General features: G+C 51.0%; 1 protein-coding gene across 5 annotated transcripts in view; it reads right to left on the minus strand.

Annotated features, from left to right (window-relative positions):
* The window catches only part of FBXW4 (F-box and WD repeat domain containing 4), a 79,240-nt gene that overhangs the window by 15,726 nt on the left and 39,017 nt on the right, over positions 1–24,497 (minus strand). For 3 of the 5 annotated variants that reach the window (XM_077748408.1, XM_077748407.1, XM_077748410.1), the window contains one exon: positions 1,367–1,468. The exons of the other annotated variants lie outside the window; for them this stretch is intronic. In XM_077748408.1, the coding sequence (XP_077604534.1) occupies positions 1,367–1,468 (102 nt within the window). The remainder of the gene's footprint in view (positions 1–1,366; positions 1,469–24,497) is intronic. 5 annotated transcript variants of the gene reach the window in all.

A 24,497-nucleotide genomic window follows, 5' to 3' on the forward strand; every position in this document is an offset into this window, starting at 1 on the left:
TCATCCTGCACCAGATCTCCCCACCCTTCACAGCGCCAGGCCCTGCGCCACTTGGGCCAGAGGTTCTCATTGAATGCTCAGAGAGGCCCTCAGCGAACACATGCACCAGCCCCCCGTGGCACCTCCGAAGGGACAACTCAAAGAGTCTGACCCATTAAAAGGTCTTTGTTACAATCTCAACTTAGAGGCTGCAGTTACTGAAAAAGTCAGCTCTCCCCAGAAAGAAGAGAAAATGCAAATGGCTTTCACCCTTGATCCCTCTCTTTCTCTAGGGATCCTAGGGATGGGGACAGCAAGCCCATGAACTGGCCGAGGCAGAAGCTGCTAGCTCTCAGGTGATGTGACCACCCTTTCTCTGGGTCCCTACCATGCTTTATCTTGCCCTCAGGGGACAACTAGTATTTGGGGGGGTTATTTCCCCATCTTCCCTTTGAGATCATGGGCCATCTGGGGACTCCTGTAAACTCCGGTGCCCAGCCGGTGCCGGGCTTCAAAGAGGTACTCAGTACAGTTCTGTAGGACTGGACAGAAAGGGCCTTCCAAGTTCACAGCCAACAAGGCTGGGGAAGCTAGGCATGTGGGCTATGAAGGGGGTCCCGCTGCTTCTTAAAGAAATAATTCCCAAATCACCGGACTGAATGACACATGACACAGTCATACATCGTTGGTGGGCAGTAGAATCCCTCATGAGCACCACAACCAGATAACAGATGAGAAGTGCCAACAGTACCTACAAATTCACATCACACACACACTTGTGCACAAGTACGCATGCACGCTCTCAGCTGGCGGGTCTAAAAGTCATTCTGACTCTATCAACTCTACTCTTCTGGGATGAGAAAGCCCTTATTAGAAGCTAGCCTTCTCCAACTTCTCATCTGGCCCCAGACCCTGTCCAGATTCCCAGCCTACGTTCCTGGCTCCCCGGTCCAAGCTCAAGCAAACCTGGCATCACAGAGATCATCATCAGGCCCAAGAAGCAGACATGGGAGCCCTCACATCAGAGAGAGACACCAGGAGATTTAGGGATGCTGGTACTCAAGTTGAGGAATAGAAAATATGGAAAAGAAGAGAGGAGAAAGGGAGGAAGGGAAATTATTTGGGCATGAGCAGTGAAAAGAAGATACATTCTTGTTGCCTCTGCCTCCATCCAGGCCCTTGTAATTACATTAGTCATTTATTGAACACTTACTAGGTGCCAGGTTCTGAGGAAGGGTTTCACAAACATCATCCCATCTAATCATTGTAACCCTGCACCGGTACCACTTTACCTATTTTACAGATGAGAAAACTGAGGCCCGGGGAGGAAATGCACCCTGCTCTGGCTCCCACAGGGGCAGCTAGTAGGGCTGGAATTTGAACCTACCCTTGCCCAGCATGTTCTCTCCCCAGCACCTTGCACAATGCCTGACACACACTGGAAGCTCTCGTTGAATGAACAAATGGACAACTGAACAAATGGCTCCACCTGGAAGAAGAAAGGAGAGACCGAGTGGCCCTGAGGAGGCAGCAGAAGTGGTGTGCTTAGCAGCTGTGCCCCGCGGCTGGCCCAGAGCCACCCAGCTGGCCCAGGCCCCAGCCGCCTCCGAGCCGGGGCTGACACACTTTGGCAAGGGAGGCCACCAGAGCTGTCACATCATTCACCAACATGCCCATCAAGTGTATTCAGTTCTCTTCAACCCGCATTGGCATTTTAATTACTGTTGGGTAAACTAATTTGTACAAATGAAGGCCGGGCTGCCTAATAGAATATGCAAGCTCTCTGACCTCTGACAGGCACTGACACGAGATACAAAGGCCGCCGAGGAAGGCTTTTTATCTGAGCCTTATTACTCTCTATTACTCCAATTAGTCAGGCTCCACTGCTCCTAATTGGAGGAAAAATTGCAATTAAATCAATTTTTGATGGGCTGCAAGTGGGCTCCCGAACCGCCCTGCTTGTGAAACACTGATATTATAGCAGCAAAGGTCACAGGCTTCATCGGCACCTGGGGGCCCCCCGATTTCCCTTGGCCCCCTCCTAAAATGCCTCAAGGAAACCCCTGCCCCTCCATCGGCTCGGCTGGCGAGAGTGGGAAGGAGGGAGTCATTAGAACATGTCAGGTCTCATTGCTGCGGCCGCCATCTGCTAACCTGCGCCGCTGACATCATTACAGCAGCTAAGTCCCGAAGCCTGAATGCAGTGCGAAGGTCACACAAACTCACCCGGTGAGGGGAGGCCAGGAGCAGTAGTGCAGGGACAGCACTGTGAGGGAGGGACCGGTGGGGCGGGAACAGGAGGTCAACAGAAGTTGGGAAGGGGACAGACACAGGCTGGGGCAGGTGGAAGTATAAGACAGCCAGTTCCCAAGATTCAGCCAACAGGGCACTCCAGGCCACCCACGGGGAGGAGAAATATATGTGTCTGGGAAGGGAAAAAGGGGCAAAAAAATCTTGTTTTCTCTCTAGCAAACATCGCACACTGCAGCTGGGGAAGCAGCCTCCTGAATGCAGACCAGAAGGCTGAGGGTCACATCAGGGACAGAGGAGGACACTGGGGGGCCTACCACGAACAGCAGCGCCTGCCCGTGAAGGCTGGGGGGGGGGTGCCCCAAACTAAAGCTGTATGACCAGGGAGGGGAAGGGAAATACAACTTTGTTCATCAAACCAAGGGATAAGGAGACTGAGGGGCCTCACGGAAGCTTGAACAAGTGAAGTTTTAGGCAAATAAGAAGAAGGTCCATTTCACATAGCAGCCGGCATACTGTTACCTCAAAGAAATGGCGCAGACAGAAAATATAAATTCAAAAGAACTTCAGCCAACTTCATGGATGACTGAACCAAAATGGGTTAACAGAAAGGAGGCCTTCAAGGGGTCAAGAACAAAAAGATGTTAAATAAATGATGGTCCATCAACTTAATGGAATATTACACAGTCATCCAAAACGATGCTTCCAAGGAGTACAAGCAACAGTCTTAGGATGTTACTACAAGAAAAAAAGTCGAGAACAAACAGCCTTAATACAACTGTTTTTTGAAAGCCTGCGGATGGAAAAGGAAAGCGTGGAAAGAAACATACTAAGATGCTAAAAGTGATTGATTGGGCAATAGCAATCCTTTCTTTTAAATTTGATTTTTCAGGGGCGCCTGGGTGGCTCAGTTGGTTAAGCAGCAGACTCTTGAATTTGGCTCAGGTCATCATCCCAGGGTCATGGGATTGAGCCCCACATCAGCCCCCCCATTGGGCTCCGTGCAAAAAAAAAAAATTTAATGTTCCAAATCTTATTTAATAAGCAGGTGCTACTTTTTAAAGGGAAAAACATTATCTATGCCTTATAAGGGAAAACACAACATAACCAGACACTCCGATCTACTGATCCATGGCCAAGAACAGGTGGACCCAAAAGCGAGCTTTCTGCTAGAGCAGGTGTCAGCAACGGTGGCCCTGACACACCTTGGACTGGAGCTTTGGGACTGACCAGTAGCTCAAGGTTAGTCAGGAAGCCCAGATCAGAAGTGAGGGGCTCCGCTGGCCTCTTTCTCCCAACTAGGCACTGGCCAATAGGGAACAAGAGCAACTCCTGATGCCCACAGCTGGCAGAGACCTGGGACACCCCGCTCAGTCAGTCCCTCCCTCCTCCCTCTCTCTCTCTCTCTCTCTCTCTCTCTCTCTCACACACACACACACACACACACACACCTCTCTTAGCTCAAGTGAATCAGGACAAGACAGTCCCAGTGGCCACCTAGAAGGTCAGGTTCTAGACAGGGCACCCAGAGGCCGGGCTCCGATGTTCACACTCCCACTGCTACTCTAACAAACTCCAACAAAGCAAGTTTGCTGCTGCACTGTGGATGAGTGCAGTCCTACAGCTGGGAAATAGCCCCCATTTTTTCATTTTAAATTTCATTAAAAATTTTTCCACCAATGGTAAAAGCTCAGTCTGACCAAAGATGTAAGGTCCTGGCCCAGGTTAGAGAAAAGGAAGCTTGAGGTAGGTGGTTGCTCTTCCCAAGTGCACTCACTCCACTCAATAAGTAGACTTAGAAACATGAATGATAGAAGGACAGAATTCACAAGAGAGGAAAAATTAAGGATACCGAGAACAAAGGTACTCACAACAAGATGTGTTGGGGGCTGCAGGGGGAAGAGTTTCTATGCTCTGCTTTCCATCTGCACGGCCTCTAAACACGAGAATGGCTCCATCTGATTCCGAGAGGAAGAAATGGCAATGGGCTCCAGCACAAAAGGAAAAGTTGGCTGGGCTGGACTTACTGAGAAACGACGATATAATACTCATACCGCTGTGTGTCCGACAAGAGGCAATGGAAAAGAAGGGATCAAGATGGTCATTATTTGCAGACAATATAATGGTCTGCTGAGAAAATCCAAAAGACTGAACTAAAAGTTATCACAACTGGGGCGCCTGGGTGGCTCAGTCGGTTAAGCGTCTGACTTTGGCTCAGGTCATGATCTCACAGTTTGTGGGCTTGAGCCCCGTGTCAGGCTCTGTGCTGACAATGCAGAGCCCAGAGCCTACTTCAGATTCTGTGTCTCCCTCTCTCTCTGCCCCTTCTGCTCTTGCAGTCTGTCTCTATCTCTCAAAAATAAATTAAAATGTTAAAAAAAATTTTTAAATAGAAATGATTAGGATACCTAGGCACGGGCATGTTATAAACATTACAGGAGATAGAATATTTACCCACAGATGTTAGCTATTATTACATGCCAGCAATCACCAACCAAAATGTAACCAGAAATACATTCACAAAAAAGAATTAGAAAACTGTAAAATAGCCAACGATAAACCTAACAAAAAAACACCATCAACAAAAGACAGGACAGGCCCATGTGAAAAAAAAAAACTATAAAGCTTTACTAAAGGACATAGAATTGCCGAATAAGTAGAAAGATCTATTGTGTTACTGGATAGAAAGTCTCAAGATTATAAAACTGTCACTTCTCCCCTAATTAACCAATAAATTCAATACAGTCCCATCAAAACAAGAGTTTTTACTTCACTGATTGATTCTAAAATTCATCTGGAAGTGGAAATGCACAAGAATAACCAAGAATATGTTTTTACAAGAACAATAGAAGTTTTGGGCTTTTTAAAAGATTTTATATTTAAGTAATCTCTACACTCAATGTGGGGCTCAGACCCACAACCCTGAGATCAAGAGTCGCATGCTCTACAGACTGAGCCAGCCAGGTGCCCCCAGAAGAAAGTTGTTCTACCAGATAGCAAACATACTCTAAAGCTACAGCATGACGTTAATGCTAGAGCAACAAATAGATCAGTGGACGAGAATAAAATCCAAAACTATACCTATATATTTGTAAGGAATTAGTAAATCCTAAACATGGCTTTTAAAGACAGCAAATAAAGTGTGAACTAGTCAGTAAAGCGGAGACACACCCCAGAATACACGTTTGAAAAGGATATCAAACTCGGGGCACCTTCCTGGCTCAGCTGGTTAAGCGTCTGACTCTTGATTTCTGTTCAGGTCATAATCTCATAGTTCGTGAAATCCAGCCCCACATTGGGCTCGGTGCTGACAGCGCAGAGCCTGCTTGGGATTCTCTCCCTCCCTCCACCTGTCCCCTGCTCTTGCACATGCTTTCTCTCTCTCAAAAATAAATAAACGTTAAAAATAAATTAAAAAAAAAAAAACTAGAGTACTACACCTCAGAGCAGACTTCAATTCTATATGGATTAAGGAGATAAATACTTTTCAAAACTACATGAAAGACCATAAAAGTATTACAAGAAAATCCAGGAAGTTACTTTCAGAATCTTGGAGTGGGAAAGACATTCTTAAGATGAAACAAAACTCTGAGGCCAAAAAGGTAAGAGGACAGAACTCCTCCCCAAACAGCCGAACTTCCACACAATAGAAGATGCCATAAACATCAGCTGAAAGGAATTACCAAACATTTATGACAGTCAAAATGTTCATATCCAGAACATATAAAGAAATCTTACAAATCACCGGGGAAACAGGTAGATTAATGAGCAAAAAACGTGCTAAAGCTGTGTGAGTCACAGCACAGGCCCTGGTGAACCACTGAGAGAAGAAAAATTCAAGTTGCGGAACAAATGCATGATGAGCCCAAAACAAAGCAAAACCGTGTGTGTACATACACACATATATATGTATACCATTAAATTATATGATCTATTTGTTTCAAATAAAAGATGTAGAGTCACATGTACCAGNCTGGAAACTGAAGGGGACTTTTTATGTTTTATGTATTTTAGTGTTTGAACCTTTTACAACTGGAACATATTTATCTATTACTTATATAAAAATAGAACAAAATAGAAAAGGAGAAAAGGAAGGTGGTAATAACAATATTCAAGTTGCCTGGAAGATGAGATGTCTACACAGTGGCACACTGAATTCAGAGCCACTCTGCATTTGCCACAAACCGCAGTGTCTCTTGGTCCCATCCCGGACCTGGCTGGTGCCCTCCGACACAGACCTGTCACCTGGAGGCCTTCCGAGTGGTTAAAGCCTATGAGAATCTCTTAATTTCACCCCTGCTGAAACTTTCCTCTAAATGCCTGCTTCCTGACCGCTCTGTATAAAAAGGTCAACGACAAGCTTCTGCCAACAGGTGAGCTTCTGTACTCCCCAGGGGAGCCATCAGAGGCCAAGGCCACGACTGACCCTCCAGCGGTACCCTGCATGGAGTGGGTACTCAAATAACGGTTGCTGCTATGACCAACTAAGCCTGAATGACAAAATAGGTTTCCAACTTCAAAATAAATCACTTTTTCCTTTTAGGCGGCCCATTTTGGCATCACAGTAGTCTAGGTCAGGCCCAAGGCCACCAGGCTGCTAACACCTTCTTCCGGGCATGGGTGGCCCACATAGTCTGGTGATCACTGGGGAGACTGAGGCCGGACCAGATCCGATGTTTGTTCAGGTTTGTTCAGCCCCTGATGAACACGAGGGGCTGGTATTTGAAGAGGGGCGTGAGGTGGAGGATGATGAGAACCATTAGGATCAATAGGGGCTCCACAAACAGAGAAGAGGGCAGAGCTCACCTGGAGAAGTGCACGAATATGCCGGACATAAACTCAACGTGTTTATTTTACAATCTGATTCTTTCTAAACATACCCACATTAACAAACCACAGAGGGACCTTGAAACTAAGAGTCAGTCCAGATATGGGCAGGAGCATTAAGTGTTTAAAACACCAACTGAGAAGAAGAAAAGGTCAGGTAAAGAGAAATCTATGTGACCTACGATCCTAAGACCTTATATCCCTGACCTACTGTCAGATTCAGGCCCAGCAATGGAGTCCCAAGAGATTAACCTGGATCTTATTTTTATTTTCAATGTTCCGTAAACACCAATGGGGGGCAGTCATTTTCATGTGACAAGCATCAAAGCACAATCCAGACCTTCTAGAAAGAGGTTCTTTCTGATGAAACAAAGATCAGGGGAGCCCATACACACAACCCACCCCTGACTATATGGTCTTTCGTCATCCAGTGGCCTCATAACTCTAGCAAGGCTTAAAGAGAGGCCCTACTGACCCACCAATGAAAAAGAGTTCCACAGTGACATCCAGCAAACTAAAACCAGAGAGGCAGAGGACGTGAATGTCGACCTGTGGATTCACTGCCAACACCCACAACCCTGGACCTCTTCCCTTTCATCAGAATAAGATAGGAGTAGGGAATTTGGGTGGCTCAGTCAGTTGAGTGGCTGACTTTGGCTCAGGTCATGATCTTGAAGTTCATGGGTTTGACCCCTGCATCAGGCTCTGTGCTGATGCCTCTGTCCCCTCTCTCTCTACCCCTCCCCCACTCTGAATGAATGAATGAACGAACGAACAAACAAATAAATAAAAACAAGCTAGGAGAAGGGGAGGTGAAACTCTAAACTCCTCAACCTTGTCTGATTGCTGTGGCAGGTTCCACCATGACTCTGAAGGCTACCAGGCAGGGGTGGGGTGGAGTTGAGGAGAAGGAAAGGGGTGGCATGGAGGTTGACACGTCAGTAGGCCTGGTATGCACCATAAATTATGCACAGCAAGGCTTCAAAAGTAGGACCATGACAAGAAGAAAGGAGAGGACGAGGGGTCTGTGTGCACAGTAGGTGAAGCCCATCCCTCAAGGAGGAAGGGCTCCCTCACAGAGAAGGGCCCACAGCAGACCTTGGTGTGCAAAGCCAACCAATAACTTGTGCCCGTTCCTTCCCCATGACAGGAGACAAGGGCCCCAGAGTCCTCACTTTGGCCACACAGACTGAGGCTTACATTACGGGGGACGTGGAACAATCAGAGAGAGGGACAGGTGAAAAGTAAGGGTACCGAGGTCCTTTCCTGCAAGACCTCCACTACAGGGCTTTCCAGGAAAGTGAAGTTCCAAGGAACCTCCTTGTTCCCAGGTTGGCTAGCGGCACCAGGAATGCAGACCTGAGCTTTGCTCCTCCCCAAGATTTCCTGCCCTCTTGATAATAGCACTAAGGAGGGAGCAGGCAGGAGTCTGTCTTCTACTCTATTCTGTGAGGTAAACTGTCCTCCTTGAGGGTCATTCGGGCCTCCTGCTAGTTGTTTCTACCTGGAGGAGGCTTGGCCAGTTCAGGCCTGTGCCGTCCCAGGAATTGGCTCCAGACTCTCTCTGCCTCTGCCCCACTGGCTGAGCCTCTCACTGTTCATTTGTCCCGCCTCATGTGTCTGCAGCTGAGTCCTTTCTCCTGTGTGGTTTGTCAGGAAAGCGGTTTTTGTAAGGACATCATTAACAGCTTACAAAGGAGGAATCTCTTGTCAGCAGACCAATTATAATGTGAGGAAGAGGAGGTGATAGGCTCTAGTTTGACAGCTCTCTCCATAGTCTGACTTCGTTTGAGAGCTGGTGGCCAAGGCTGTGCGCTCAGTCACCATCCACATATTAATGCCATTCCCACAGACACTTCAGGGCCAGATGTCATTGAGTAGTTTGGTCTTTATGAAAATAGTGGACACCCATTGCTCTGTCGGGCCTACGATCCCCTCCCCGTGTGAGGTTCCTGAGGGATTTCCTATGTTCTTACACACGCTCCCTCCTCGGCCGCCCCTAACACATCAAGAGGTGGGCGACTGACCCAAGCTGGGCCAAGGGGTCTCTGCTCTGGGAATTTTAGAAGCCAGTCACTCACCATGACTTAAACTAGGAGTGGTTAAACTCAGGGGACCTTGGCAGCCTCCAGAATGAGCTGCGGAGCTGGGAAGAAGACAGGAGCGGGGTCCAGGAAGAAACAAAGCTGAGTACCCCAAAAGGATAAAGTCCTGGCAGTGCTGTGGCCTCTGGGTCCTGCGACTCCTGAGCCCCTGTATCTGTGCTCCTCCTTGCGCTTGGCTGTCAGCTTTACCCTTGCATTTCATGAGCCAAACGTTCCCAGTTTTATTTAAGTAAATGTGGATTCGGTTTCTGTCACTCACAAGCCATCGGTCCTGACCCTGTCACAGCCTCTGTTCAGCAGCTGCCGAGCTTCTCCCCCATCTGAAAGCCCCTCGCTGACAGACGCGCAACAGGCATTACCAGGCACCTGCTGGACACCTTGAGGCCTGGCTGAGGACACCTCAGCCGTGACATCGAGAGCTGGTGTGTCTAAGAGGAGGGCAGAGAGAACAGGGCAGCACAGGCTGGCCAGCAACTTCAAAAGGGGATGCAGTGTTCTCTTCCCCCAGGGCCAAAGGGGAGGGCCAGGCAAAACCTACTCTCCCACTCCCAGCAAGAGGCCAGGGGGCAGGCTGCACACAAGCATATAATAAGGGCACCTGGCTGGCTCAGTCGAAGAGAGAATGCTACTTTTTTTTTTTACATTTATTTTTGAGAGACAGAGAGCAACAGAGAATGAGCAGGGGAGGGCAGAGAGACAGGGAGACACAGAATCCAAAGTAGGTTCCAGGCTCTGAGCTGTCAGCACAGAGCTTGATGCAGGGCTCTTGAACCCACGAACTGTGAGATCATGACCTGAGCCGAAGTCAGATGCTTAACCGACTGAGCCACCCAGGCGCCCCAAGAGCATGCTACTCTTGACCAGATATAAAGATGCATTTGAGGGACTGAATTATCTGGGGAGGGCACAGGTTCTGCCAGAATCTGTAAGGCACCTCTGATGGCCCACCACCTGGGACCCCTGGAGTGCCAGCTCCCTGAGGGGTGCCCATTTAGAGATGTGGTCCCAGTACCTATCTGACCTGAATTAAAGAAGCCCATAGAACAATTGGTAAGACGGAGATGAGAACGTGGACGTTAATTCTACTGTTTTCTCTTTGTGTTTTGAGAGTGTTTAGAAATTTCAGAAAATACACACAAACACACACACACAGAGTAAGACTTTGTAACCCCAAGCAACCCCTTTGTTGCAGCTCCTTTTATCATTTCCATACCCCGACTCAACACTAACAGCCCCCAAACCAAGAGGAAAAAGCTCTGGCCAGATGAGCAAACTCAAGTGTCCCACTGCTGGACCCCTCTGGGTCTCTCTCTCTCACATACACACAAAACACTAGAGGAACCAAGCAGAAATCCACACAGGGCAGGCAAAAGTTTCTTTTTCTTCAAAAACCAAAACCAGAAATAAAACAATGGCACACATACCTAAAGCAGTCCCCCCAAACCCTAGCACTCTCTTTAATGAACGTAGACCTAGGTCAGAAAGCCATGTAAAGTCACAAATCAGAAACTAGGTATGCAGAAACCAAGGCCCATTCGTGGAAAACCACATTCTGGAGCATAAAATAACAAACAAGATCATTGGTTAGATAAAAACTCTACAGATACGTCACTATATAGTATGTAAACAGACACCTGTGTGTGTGCTCGTACACACCTATACTACATACAAAACATCTGAAGCGAAATGGGACGTGTATTTGAGCTTCATGTTCCTCTGAAGACCGGTCCCCTTACAGCAGCCGCCATGTGGAGCCCATCATGGTGAGCAGCATCCCCATTCCTGCTGATCTCCGAGCTATTCCACACCCTCCCAAAACCCCCAAAACTCTAACCAGCCCTTGCTCTCCATAAAACCTCACCTCCACGATCCCACCTGGGACTTTGTCAACAGCCCTCATCTCCCCACTGCCAGCCTGTAGGCACCAAATCCTACCTCCTAAGGCCCCTTGGTAGGCAAATAACTTGGCATATTTGTTTTCTGGGAAAAGTCAACCCCACGATGTTTAATTTCACCTCTTTGGAACACTGGAATAATGTTCCAATAATAATAATCATGAGCCACAGGGAAACGCTGAAGCCAGGGCCGTACCTGACTCAATGCCATGCCCACCATCAGCGCCACCAGGCCCTCCCTTGAAGTACCAAGATTTGGGGCAGGGCAGGGTGTGGCACCTATACTACCGTGATGTGTGGCTCCACACATGTACACGCACTTGTAAATCCCCAAATTATCGACTTCAAAAGTCTATGTCCCTCCCCACCATCTTCCCCAGATAAGACCACCTTGTCTTTCTACCTTGTGTTTCTCATCACATATTGGGGGTGGGGGAGATCACCACCTGGAGACTCCCGCCATAAGCTACATAGCCAAGTCAGATACCAGGAAAGTACGTGCCAGGCCCCCAATTTCTTTCCAGCTGAGTCTCCACACCTCACCCCCACGCAAGCAACACGGGGAAGAACACGGTGGGACTAGCATGTCCATCCATCACTCCCCCCAGCCCCGTCCTAGCCCAGGGCCAGCAGATGGCTGCTAGCCACTCAGCCCTCAGCTGCCTACTGTCTAAGGCGGAAAGCTATGCTATGGCTCAACTCCCAGGTGCTGGTATTTGGCTCCTGGGAGGAGAGAGAACATGGGCCCAGTCACAGCCTTGGGAAGGGGTACATGCCCAGCTGGGTTGTCTTAGCCTTGCCACCCTTCGCTGAGAAGGAACACATAAGCACATGCATGCATGTGCGCGCGCACACACGCGCACACACACAGCCTGTGTTTGCTCCCTTTGGGAAGGGGGCACCCAAGATGCCACACACATAATCATACAGACACACCCACTGCCACTGCTTGATGTCCCCCCCACCCCAGGAGGACAGGAGAGCAGGTCTGTGGACGCACTCACGTCCCACCCACTATACCCGCCCCACAGCCCGCGTAAGCACTGTGCCCGCAGGAGTCTCTACCCAGTCTTATGGAGCACTTGTGATTTTTAGCCAGCCCAGGTGTTAAGCCCCTGCCATTTTTCTCCCCCCTTTGGCCTGTCTGTGTTCCTCCCTCTGCCCTCCCACGGTAAGTGCTTTCAGGCCACACAATGAGTAGGAGGAGGAGAAACACTTCTATTGAGGAAGGCGTTTTGTTGTTTCATCCCAAGGTGGGGGCAGGGATAGGGAAGGGGGGGACCCACAAAATTTCTAATAAGCAGTTTCTCTCCTCAAAGCTAAAATGATTTTCTTTAATTGCTTGGTGGGAACAGTTTATCATGGGGGTCTCTGCCCTCCTCCCCCCCCCAAGCCTAATTGACTTACTGAAGTTTAACAGGGGCTTTCACCTGGAGAGACTGCAATTATTCCCCCCATCCCACATTCGTACCTGGGCTCTCCCCACAGGGGGCCTTTGTTCCCCCTAAATACAGCAGTGACACAAATGTCCTCAGCAGCAGGGGAACGCAGGGAAGTGGTAATTTTCAGCCCAACGCAATTAGCTGAGGGCTTTTCAGCCTTCCCAGTGAATGGTGGGGAAACTTCGGCATGTGGGAATGGTGAACCAGGCTGCTCTGTGCAAGTCAAACAAAAGAGGCCTCTGAATTGGGCCCCATGGTGAGCCAGACCAGAGCTGGTGGGGGCAGCTGGGACAGGGGCCTGGTGGAGGGACCTACATCATCACCCACCCAACCGGAGTCTTCCCCAGTCAGAGCCAGTGGCCCCAGATAGCTTTCTGGGAGGTGGAGGCAAGCAAGACGATACTGTTGGCTTGTGCCTAGCACCACAGACCTGTATTTATAATGCAAAGAATAGGGAAAGGATGGATGACTGAGCTGAGGCAGGATGAGGGAGGCCAGAGGGCTACAGTGCTGTGTCTGTCCCACTGCCCCCAAAGGGCCTGGGGCTGGAGCTCACATTTCAGTTTGGGCCTTCACGGACACCTCTGAGTAGGGAAGCTTTAGGGAAAGAGACTCTCCTGGGGGCCGTGACAGGGAGACTGTTGACTCCTCAGACACTTCTGTCTATCCTTGCTGCCACAGCAGCCCCTACCACCCAGCTAAGCAGAGGAAAGACAGCCCTCTGCTCACGGGTGGCTTTGAGGCTAGAGAGGCACAGAAAGAAGGCAGCCCACAGCTTATCTGGAGTCAGTGCTGAGGTGTCCAAAGGCCAGAAATGTGGACTCTAGCAGTGGAAATGACCACCGGGCCCGCAGCCACAGTCCCTCAGGACCAGCCCTTCAGAGAGCCTTGATCCAGACCCTGGAGAGAAAAAAAACAGCTCTTGAAAGAATGAAAAACAGGAGACCCAGAAACAGAAGGGCCGGTTGACAAATGATCTGTGCCTGGGTGAGCGAGACAGTGAGGAGTTAGGGCTGTTGCCAGGCGAGAATGCCCAGGGCACAGGCCAGGGCAGGCACCAAGGCAGGCAGCGCTGTGGCGCGCGGGAGGTCCCAGGAGCTGGGCCACAGGAGTCCGGCACTCAGGGCCAGCTCGGCTGTGCACAAGAGGGCTCACTTTGGGCAAGCCTGTCACCTCACATTTCTTGTCTGTAAAAGGGGGAACAGAACAACTCCCCCAGAACAATGTTCTCTAGCTTTTTTTAAAAAAGCAACAGAAAATGTGTGAAGTAGCATCTCTTGACAGATTTATGAAAAAGGAAATGGGGCAGCAGGTGGGAGGGCTACTCCATTTAAGAAGAAGTAGGGGCTGGTGGGAGCCCCGTCTGTGTGGCCTCTACCCGTTCTGCCTTGGACTCAGACCTTCAGAGCCCTGCCTGCACACCCTAGAAGCGGATCCTCTCCAGGACTCTACTCCACTATTAACACTGCAACCCAGCAGGACGTGGGACCGACGAAAAGGAACAAGGCTGAACCACCCACAGCACATGCCTCTCTGTGCAGCCCTGCCTCCCGGCCACCCTCCCAGCACAGATCAAGCCGGCATTGACCATCGTCACCATACGTAATGGAGTCTCGGAGAGCCCAGGTGAACCGTATTCGCACATGGCTTATAGGGTACAGTCAGGTCAAATATTGTACCCGTGTATCCAACACGGAGATCTAGCCCCCAGTACTATCACAATGTCATCGACGGTCACCCCACTCTTCCACTGACCTGGGCTGGTAGGAACTAGTATTCCCACCCTCAGGCCCTGCAGCAGAGGTTCAAAGAGATTCTCTACAGAAGAGTCTACAAAGGGTGGTTGGTCCAAACACCCACAGTTCAGAGGCACGAGAGCAGACCTCCCAACCACACCACATGGCTCCTGAAGCCGCCTCTTCCCTCTGGGAGCAGCCCAGACCAACAGCAGGGGACAAGTGACCCTGCTGCTCAGAACAGCTGGCTTGGCCCCAGCCACATCTGGCCTCGACTGTCTTGCCATCTCCTGCTGCCCCTCCATCAGTCCTGTGCCGCACCTACACAGGCTGAGCTCTTGCTCTGCGACCCACTGGCCCTTTCACAGAACAAGGTCTTGCCTGGGCAATTCCTGAACTGGAGGTAGCAAAAGAAGCCTCATTCCTTCAACAAGTACCTGAGGGCACCTAAGCCAGCCCTGTGCTTCAGGTGCCAGAGTGTTCAGGAAAAACACAACTCACACAAGCCTGCCCTTAAGGCAGAGAGTCAAGTCTTCAATTAACATTAAAAAAAAAAATTAGAGGCAATTCAAGGCAATCAACAAGTTCTAGTTCTACAGGACAGTGAGATCCCCACAGGCTGTGAAGGCACACAGCGTAGGTCAGTAGTTAAAAGTCACAAACTCTGGGAGCGGCTGGGTGGCTCTGCTGGTTGAGCGCAGACTCCAGATTTTAGCTCAGGTCATGATCTCATGGTTCGTGAGACCGAGCCCCTTGTCAGGCTTTGCGGACAGTGCGGAGCCTACTTGGGATTCTCTCTCCACATCTCTCTGCCCCTCCCCTGCTCACACTCCCTCTTTCTCTCTCAAAAATAAACAAACTTAAAAAAAATGGGGTGGGGGGCCGCCTGGGTGGCTCAGTCAGTTAAGTGTCCGACTTTGGCTCAGATCATGACCTCATGGTTCATGGGTTCAAGACCTGCATTGGGTTCTGTGCTGACACCTAGCTCAGAGCCTGGAGCCTGTCTTCGGATTCTGTGTCTCCCTCTCTGACCCTCCCCTGCTCATGCTGTTTCTATCTCTCTCTCAAAAATAAATTTAAAAAAAAATTTTTCTTTAAAGTATGAACTCTGGAATTGGATGCCAGGGCTCAAACCCTGATTGCCTCAATCACCAGATTTGACTTTGCCAAAAGTGAAGCTCTCTTGGGCCTCCATTTCCTTCTCTGTAAACTAAGTGTGGTGACAGTGCCCATCTGGGAGGTTAAATGAGATATAAAGTGTCCGGCACATTTAGCTGGCATCATTGTCGTCATCACCGCCTGGGCAAGAGAGTGAACTAAGGCCTCCTGAGCAAGAAGTGGCCCGTAAGGGCAAACTCCCTCACTCCCCTCCTGAAGCACCAAGAACCGGGTAAGAAGAGAGACCTTGGACTCCTTGTCCCTATTCTGCCAACTACTTCAGAAGGCTGCTGTCAGTGCTGATGACAGACAGGACAAATTTAACCTGGCCAGGGCCACAGGAGATCTTGAGCCAACCAGGAGCCCTAAAAAGGGGCAGACTGGGATCTGCGCCCCCTCAAACCAACCACAGCCCCCTCCGTCCTCTCCTGCCCCTCGTGCTCCTGTCGGCCTGCTGGCTGGAATGTGGGGGCCCCTGTGCCAGAAGGCCCAGGCCAGGCAGGAGGCTGGGAGGCACAGGTGGTTCTCAGAGGAGATCCCGGAGCTCCAGAAAGCAGTCCCCCCACAGGCGCAACAAAGCTGGGGCTTGTTGGTCAAGGCGCCTTTGCTTGTTTGGGCTGCGGCCCAGACGGTGAGGCGGCTGGGGCAGGCCGGGGGACGCAGAGCCGGGGGGCGGGGGGGCAGCGGCCAGCCCTCCTGGCACCAGCGTCCTCCTTCCCTGGGTTTCTCACTTTGTTCAGCACGGCAACCCAAAGGAGGCTGGGGAAAGCACTTTTCACTACCCGGCAAATAAAGCCACAGGGGAAGGGAAAAGGATGAAAGGTTTGGGGGTTTGAAATTTTGGTTTGGGGGTATTTAGTTGGTTTGAAAAAATAATAAAAGGAAGTTGCTTCTGCAACTCAGTTAATTTCAAACCCAGGATTCAGAGCATGAACAGCCAACAGGTATCCCACCGCGCCTAGCAACATCACCCCTCTCCTGAGACTGCAAGTCCCGGTGGAGCCAGAGTTGGGTCCCAAGAAACCTGGAGGGGGTTTTCACCTCTTGGTTGGGGACGCTTAGGGATGAGGCACAGTCTGGCTCCAGTCCCACCACAAAACTCCCCGGGGCCACACAGACCCATGCTAATCCGGCCAGTCCCAAATATGCATGGCTTTCAAACAGAGGCCTGACACCAGGGCTGCCAGAGCCCACTCGTTCCCAAGAATCACGCCCTCCTGGCCACAGGCGGAGGCAAGGGCCCCTACAATGTGTGCAGGAGATGCCAATGACCGTAACTTATTGGTTTCCTTCGTTATCTCTAGGGTTGGAGCTCTTACCCACAGGCCATTCTGCCTCCCTTCCACTGGGCCTCCAAGCACAGACTCCGACCTTCCCTGGTCTGACCACCTTAAAGGAGGAGGGGCAGGACTATTCTCACAGCTGTCTGGCCCAGGAGAGGTTTTCACAGAGGCCTTTCAGGAGACACTGGCACTGGGAGCCCCTCCTGAGGCAGCTGTCTCCGCAGCCCACCTCCTTCCTCGGGGTTAGCCCACCCCACTCATGCCACACCCCCAGTGCGTGCTTCGAGACAGGTAATTTCTGGTGGCGTGTTTTTGTCATGCATTTTTGAAATCACAAACTATAAAAAACCGTGGATTTTTCTTTTTGGAAAAACATTAAGACACCAGAAAGCTCCTTTGCTTAGAAGTTTACTGTCTTTCTCACTAAGCCACTCGGGATAGGACTCCGATCTTCTAGAAGAATGAAAAGAAGCATCATGAGTTTGCAGACATAACTGATAGTGGTGTGGGCTCCTGACTGATGGGCTGGCTGGCCCCCCTCACTTGAGGCTTTCATTGCCACACTGCCTGTGCCAAGTCCTGAACCCTGTTAGCTGCTGACTGGACAGACCCTCAAGTCAAAGGTCTCTGGAGAAAACCAACTTCCCATCCCCCTCCCAGCATTCTGCTCCCTGCGTGGAAAAGCCAAGGAGTTTCCACCCTGATGATAAACTGCTCGGAAGCCTCAGGTCGGCTGCAATCTGCCCAGGCTCGGCCCTCTGCCAGCCGGACAGCTCCCGCCGCCTTCTCCGTTCAGGTGCTGCTTCTCCCACAAGCCCGCAACCGCCTTCTGTGACCTGCTTGAGAAGCACACGGCTCCGTCCAGAGTGCATCTCCTTGCCCCCTGCCACCAATAGAAGAATTCACAGAAGAACTCCAAGGAGAAGCCTGGGCAGAAGATAAGCTAGAGGGAGGGCAGAACTTCAGGATACACGGTGGCTTGCCAGGAACTCACTGACCCTCCCAGCCCCTCCTCCATGCTCCAGGGGAAAGAAAACAGAGGAAACCAGTGGCTTAAGAATCCACATATGGGGCACTCACTTATGCTGAGGCGCCTTCTTGAGGTGCCAGGGTCCCAGGAGAAGCAGTGACATCAGCAAAAAGTAATGAGAGCAAAAGGCAGAGGATCCCACGGGCACCATCTCAGGAGAGGTTGCTCTCCCTCGGCCGGGAAGCGCACCCAGGGACCAAGGAATCCGCCCGCCATCCTGACATACACTCTCAGACTCACAGGCTCAGAGACAGAGGACACACACAGAGCGGGGAGCACAAGGGCACAGAACGGTACCTGGCAATAAACGCAGAGCTGACCACCTCTCGCTCAGCTAGTGGTGATGAGGCGCCAACAGCTTCCTCCAATCATCCCTTCTCCTCTCTTTGGAAGTGGGAAGTGCCCAGAGGGATACCTTTCCCTCTTTGGGAGGGTCAGAAGAGGGAGGGTGGGAGGGCAGGAGAGGGAAATAGCACCTCCTACAGGTGCTCCGTGAGCTGCTAAGTCTCAGGGTCACCAGATCAGCAGGGAGGTCCCAAGCCTCTGAATGAAGGGATAGGGGCCTCCTAGGAATGAGGTCTGCCAGCCCCAGGAAAACAGGTTATGTACTCAAGTCCCAGGAACCTCAGGAGGCTGAGCTAAGCAGAGACTTGTGGTGAAAGCCAAGGATGGTTTGGGAGAAAGCGAAACATCCAGGCCTTCGATGAAGTCACGACAAGCATGGATTCTAAATGACATTTTTGTACCTCTGCTCTTGGCACACCAGCCAAAGAGGAAACTTCTGTGACAAAATGGGATCTTCTCTCGGCTTCCCTGAGGACCCTGAACACCAGATCATCCAAGTGACAAAACAAAACCTAGACAAGTCGCTTCTTTGAGCAAGTAGTCCAGGCCGGGGTTCTCTTGGGAAGGATTATCCCCTGGACAAGAGCCCTGGGTGGCAGGGGCAGCAGCAGGAAAAGGCATCAGAGCTGCAAAGCCAAGCTCCCCTGACTGATTCAGACAACCTCCCATGGACAGAACCGACCGCCCTTCTGCCTGGACAGAAGCACACGCACTCCAGCAGGCCCACTTAAAGGCCGCCCCCCCGCCCCAGCCCTTCCCTGGCACCAGGAGAAGGTCCCGAGCATCCTGGAAACACAGTTGTCTCAGACCGCTCCATCGGAATAAGGCCGTTCCGGACTTGGAATTCAAAAGTTAAAATAGTCAAGTATCAGGTCTCCCAGGAAGGCAGGGTTTCCAATCGGCATTTTTCTGGTCATTCCAAATTCCTCAGTCAGTTCCACTGGGGCATTTTCACTTCTTTATGGTCACAGAATGAGGGCAGCCTCTAAGGACCTCCTGCTGTCCACCTCTCCCTCCTACCTTGCTCCAAATTTGGCTTTAAATCGCTGGGTGCTCCACGAAGCCACCAAGAGCAATTCCTGCCTCTTTCCCCAACCTCAACACAATTATACTTCTAAAGGGAGAAGAGCATCTTGGGGACCCCCAGAGAGGCCTACTGCACACGTCCCCCCCTGTAATGAGACTTCATAATGAAATGCCCTGCACTCCAGTTAGTAAGAAATGTTCATTTTCTCCAGCCGAACACCCCCTATAGATATATCTAATTTGTTTCCATGCTTCTGCCTCTTTCCTCCAGTGAGTTTGCGTTTAAAGGTTATGATCCATCGTGCCCTCCCAGCCAGGCACTGGCAGGACAGCCTGGGGAGGTAGGGGGAGGCGATGGGGTTTCCGACAACCTTGGAGCCCCAGCCTGATCATCCAGGACACCCCTCTCCTCCCTTATCACGCCCATACACATCAGCTCGGTCTCTTGCAGGCTCTTTAGGAGCTGTCCACAAAATGCAAGAGAAGGGAGGGGAGAAACAGCATTTGGAAAAGTTAAGGGAAAAGAATAGTAAAAGGAAAAAGGAAGGGGTGGGTACTGCCAGGAGTGCCTACTTCTCCATGAAAGAAATGTTCTCTGCCACATGGTGGCCCAAAGTAGGAGCTGCCCCTTACCGGTGGCCCTTCTGGGACTCAGGCCCCTCGAAAGCCTTGGAGTTCCAGCTTCTTTCCCCTCATCAGGCCTGGCACTGGCACTGGCACCAGTCCCCGGGACAGTCTGAAGGGCGCCAACAGCAGCACAGAGGAGACGCTGTGCTCGGGGAACCTTGGCGGGACGCCTCCCCAGGGCCACCTCATCTTGGAGGCCAGCCCACATCTTTGCCTTCTGATCTGCATGGAAAGTGAGGACACAGTGCCTTTCTGAAAACCTGATTCCTCAGCAGAAGGCCTCTAGCACCACACCAGGTGCCAGGGCCACGGGCTGGCTGTGGTGGGGGGCGGGCAGGTCCTCAGCCACTGGCTCCCTGACTCAGAGGTATCCCTGAGTTTCCCCCTCCCCAGGAGCAGAGCAGGCCACGTCAAGGCTGAGGCTCCCCGAGGCTCCCCTCCCAGAGGCACGCGTACACAGCTTGTCCCTCAGCCAGCCCAGGGGCTCAGAATGGGTAAAGACCCTTACCCCCAACCTCTGATGCAGCAAGGTGGATGGTAAAGACAGGTGACATCCTGTCAGATAGTCCCCAGTGGTTGTACCTGGGAGGGGCCCCAGTTCTCCTCACTGGGGAAAATGCCTCCCATCCTGTCCCAAGAACCTCAGGACTCCTCTCTCCAGCGCCAAAGATGAGCATTTGAGATTCGCGGATATTCCCCAGACACTTTCCCTCTTTTCTGTCTGGTCTCATTCTCTCCTGACCCTTACCATTCACTAGGTAGTCGCCCATGGCAGACTTGTGCTCTCCCAGAGTACCCCCCTGCCTGCCCCCACCTCCCCAAACCCCTACAGACAGGGCCCCACCCTGACTCCCCAAGGCTCACAATCTGTGCTTCTGCCAGACGCAGTCACAAGGGGGGTGTAACTCATTTCAAGCTGGCAGCCCTACATGGTAAAGCTAACCGCCCCCCTCAAGGGGAGGGGGGCCACGAGCGTGTGCCCGAACATCCCAACGTGCTCTTGTTTTCTAGGCGCCCCATGGTGGTCTGTGACAGACACATGGATGGGGGGACCCTCTGCCAGCGAGAGTTGGCATCTCACCCTACCTCTCAAATCTGCCACTTGCCTCCAGGGCCGAAGACCCTCCAAGAAGAGGAGGCCCCGCAAGACAAAGGCCTGCGGCCCCCCCAGCCTGGCCTCTCGGCCCGACACAGGCCCGCATTAAAATCAACACTCCGTGAACACACAAAACTGACAGGGCAGAGGGGGAGCACACATCAGATACAAAGATCGGGCTCTCAGGAGACGCGGCCTGTTGGTCTCCCATGTTAGCTCCAAGCCACTAAGCGCAGGGTGGGAAATAACGCCATCGCGGTGGCCACAGCTCCCGCCTGGGCTCCAAAGCCCGGCAACCTTTTCACGGGGAAGATGCCTCTGCTTAGAAAAAAAAAAATGCGAGCATTGTGTGGGGACCATTAATGCATGCGCCTCTGCACATTCCTTCAAGAAGCAGGAGCACACTAGTCCCTGAGCCCCCGGCCCTGTGCCCCAGCGATTGTACAGGCGTGGAACACACTGCACATGCCACCTGGTCCTTCCCCCCTCAGGCCCCCGGCTCTGTGAGCGGTGGGAAGGGGCCCGCCAAACACCCTGGCTTCATTGTGCCCCAGAAAGAGGGGACTAATTACTCGCCTACACTCTGGAGCGCCCAGGGAGAAAACAGAGGCCAGTGGGGTGGAGAGGGTGGGAAATGGGGGTGGGGGGGTTTGAAGAAGGGAGAGAGAAAGCCACAGGATACATTTCAAAGTTTCTCTAGCAATTTGGGGGTGGGGGAAAGAAAGCCTGGTCCTGACGTGAAATCATACAGAGGTCAGGGCTGGGGCTCCCACCCTTGTGAGAAAGTGGTGAATCAGGGACGGTTTATCAAACGATCATTTTTTTCTTTTGAAACCGGGAGGCAGCAGCCTGGACAATTCTGCAGATGTGCTTGATGAGTTAGGGACAAAAATGGCCCTTCTCTGCCCCCCTCCTCCCCTCCTTCTATAAGGGCTCCCATCGGGGGTTGCTTCTCCCTCCACTGCCTCCCGGGCCCTCCCCTCCCTTCTTCAGTGGTCAGCTGAGACCCCCACCCACTGCTTGCTTTTGTTCTCTTGGCCTTTGGACATACTGACAGGGGCCTTTATGAGACCCCAATCAAGACCCCCGTGTCACAGGTACCTAGTAGAGACACCAGACCTTTTCAAACAAGGGACAACAAGGAAAATCGGCGGGCCCATTGTCTCTCCTCTGTGCTAAGTGAGATGAAAGGGACCCGCGGCCCCCTCCCCACAGCCCGCCTGCCAATCACCTCTAGTTATTAAGGTCACAATGTGTAAATTCTTTTGACCTGCACCTAATCAAAGATTCACCGGCCCTTTCAAATCCGAATGGGGAGGAGGGGAGAGATTCCCTCCCATAAACCCAGCAAACTCTCCCTCAATAAAATTTCTCTCTCTGATTCCTTCTCGGCTTCCCATCTCCACCCCCTCGCTTCTCCTCACTCCGCCCTCCTCACCACTAGCTTCAAACACAAATGACAAACCCCATGGAATTACTACCTCCAAAGAACCTGAGGAGGATTTGAAAGTTTCTATTTAATTCCCTTGAAAGAAAAAGATTTCAGACAGGCATAGTCGTCCAAGCAAGCCCAGAACCCAAGCAGCCCCGGCGGCCCCGATGCCAGATTGCTCCAAATGGCAAATGGTCAGTAGTTGGCTTTTTACTTCCTCCTCAATCGGCTTCTCCTTCTGCCCCGAACACCATTATATATGGAGCAAACAACACGGGAGAAAACCAGAAAGAACACCCCCTAACACTTTGTCACTTAGCTCCTCTAGCTCAGCTGCTGACCCTCCAAAATCCAACTGAGGCTGAGTGGTTCTGTGAACTGAGGGGAAAATTACCAAGCCCACAATAGGCCACCCTCAAGGAAAACAGCCAATAGAACAATAGAGAACAGAACAAGAGCCAGAGGAAAGAACTTGCGAGAAAGCAAAACTTGGTATTGACTATAGTTTGAAAAGTACAAAATGCTTAAATCAAGCAAAGAAAAGAAAACGCTGGCAAATCTCCATGCATCAATTTCAAGGCTGTGCACTTTTACCCCATGTTTCCCATCTACCATGTCAAATGGGGACAATAAATTCATGTGTGTAAGTTGTCCGCCACCCACTCTTACTGGATGCGCTACTCTTTCAGCTCCTCCTTTCCTACCTCTCTGATGGTACCTTGGGCCTCTTGGTTTCTCCTAGCCCAGCTGACTTGATTTCTCTGAGCTTTCCTTTGGTGCTAATCCCTCATGGTATTTCAGCTGTTGTCTCCATGCTGACGCCTTCCACATCTCCAGCCCACGTCTGAGCTCCAAGGCCACCATGCCTGGCTGTCTCTGGTCACAGCTACCTGACTGTCCCATGACCACCTCAGACCCACACGTCTAAGACAGAACTCAGTTTGGTCAAAACCAGGCCTTCTTCAGTTATTAGGCTCAGAGAGAACTCACGCGGGTCCCTTCCCTCCCCGCTACGTGTGGTCATGGCCACTGAGCTCTTCCTAAATCCAAGGCTGTCTTCCCATTCTCCCTGCGATCCCAGACTCTTATCGCTACCAAACCGTACTCCTGGAAAGGTATCCAAACAGCCTCGGTGTCTCCCCTTCCAAAGCATCCTATGCACCATGCAACCACATTAATCCCATAACTGCTTTAATCTGGTCACAAGTCTTCCAAGGGCACCTACCATCCTCAGGTTGAGGTCAAACTGCTCTTCAAAGCCTCCCAAAACCACACCCCAAATATCCCCTTCAGCCTCACTGCCCACCACTCCTTTATAAACCACTCTCCCAACCCAGCCAGCCAAATTGGTCTGCTCTGAACTCCCAAGTTTACATTGAGCTTCCCCATCCCTTACCCTGCCTTTGCTCCACTAGTCCGGTGCTTCAAGTTCCCTACTGAAGGGTAAACAGAGCAACCCTTAATTCCCACTTCGAATTCCATGCCACCTAGAAAGCTTCCCTGGTTTAACTAAGAGACTGTTGCTTTCCCCAATTTCATGTCAATAACCCTGGCAGGGGATGGCACTCATGCTGCATATACCGTGGAGTAAATTGTTGTCTGAGTACACGCACTGCTTTCCTACTGGACTATATGCTCCTGGGTAGTAAAAACTGTCTCTTGGGCTTCATACTTCCCATGTGACCTTGCACACAGCAGCAGTCTCGAAACATCCATAAGGCAGGCGCCACTCAGGGATATGCATTACATGAAAAAACAGTTCTGATACACTACTTTTTAAAAATTCTAATATTTCAGCTTCTTTCCCCACAAAAGGTCCCAAGTATGAAGCCATGTTTAATGTTACAAATGTAAAGGTAAAGAAGGATCCATGCAGGGTGATGGAAATATTCTAACCTGAACTGTGGTGATGGTTGTAGTTGTACAACTCTATATACTGACCAAAATCATGGAATTGGATACTTCAATTATATCTTAAAATGGACAAATTTTATGGTATGTAAATTATACTTTAATATAACTATTTTTTTAAGTTTACTTATTTATTTTTGAGAGAGAGAGAAAGAGTGCGCATGTGCAGGCAAGGACAAGTGGGGGTGGGGCAGAGAGGAGAGGGAAACACAGAATCTGAAGCAGGCTCCAGGCTCTGAGCTGCCAGCACAGAGCCCGACACGGGGCTTGAACTCAAGAAACACAACATCATGACCAGAGCTGAAGTCGGACACTTAATCAAGTGAGCCACCCAGGCGCCCCAATATGGCTGTTT

This window comes from Crocuta crocuta, unplaced genomic scaffold (assembly GCF_008692635.1).
Source record: "Crocuta crocuta isolate KB4526 unplaced genomic scaffold, BGI_CrCroc_1.0 scaffold619, whole genome shotgun sequence".
Taxonomy (NCBI): Eukaryota; Metazoa; Chordata; class Mammalia; order Carnivora; family Hyaenidae; genus Crocuta; species Crocuta crocuta.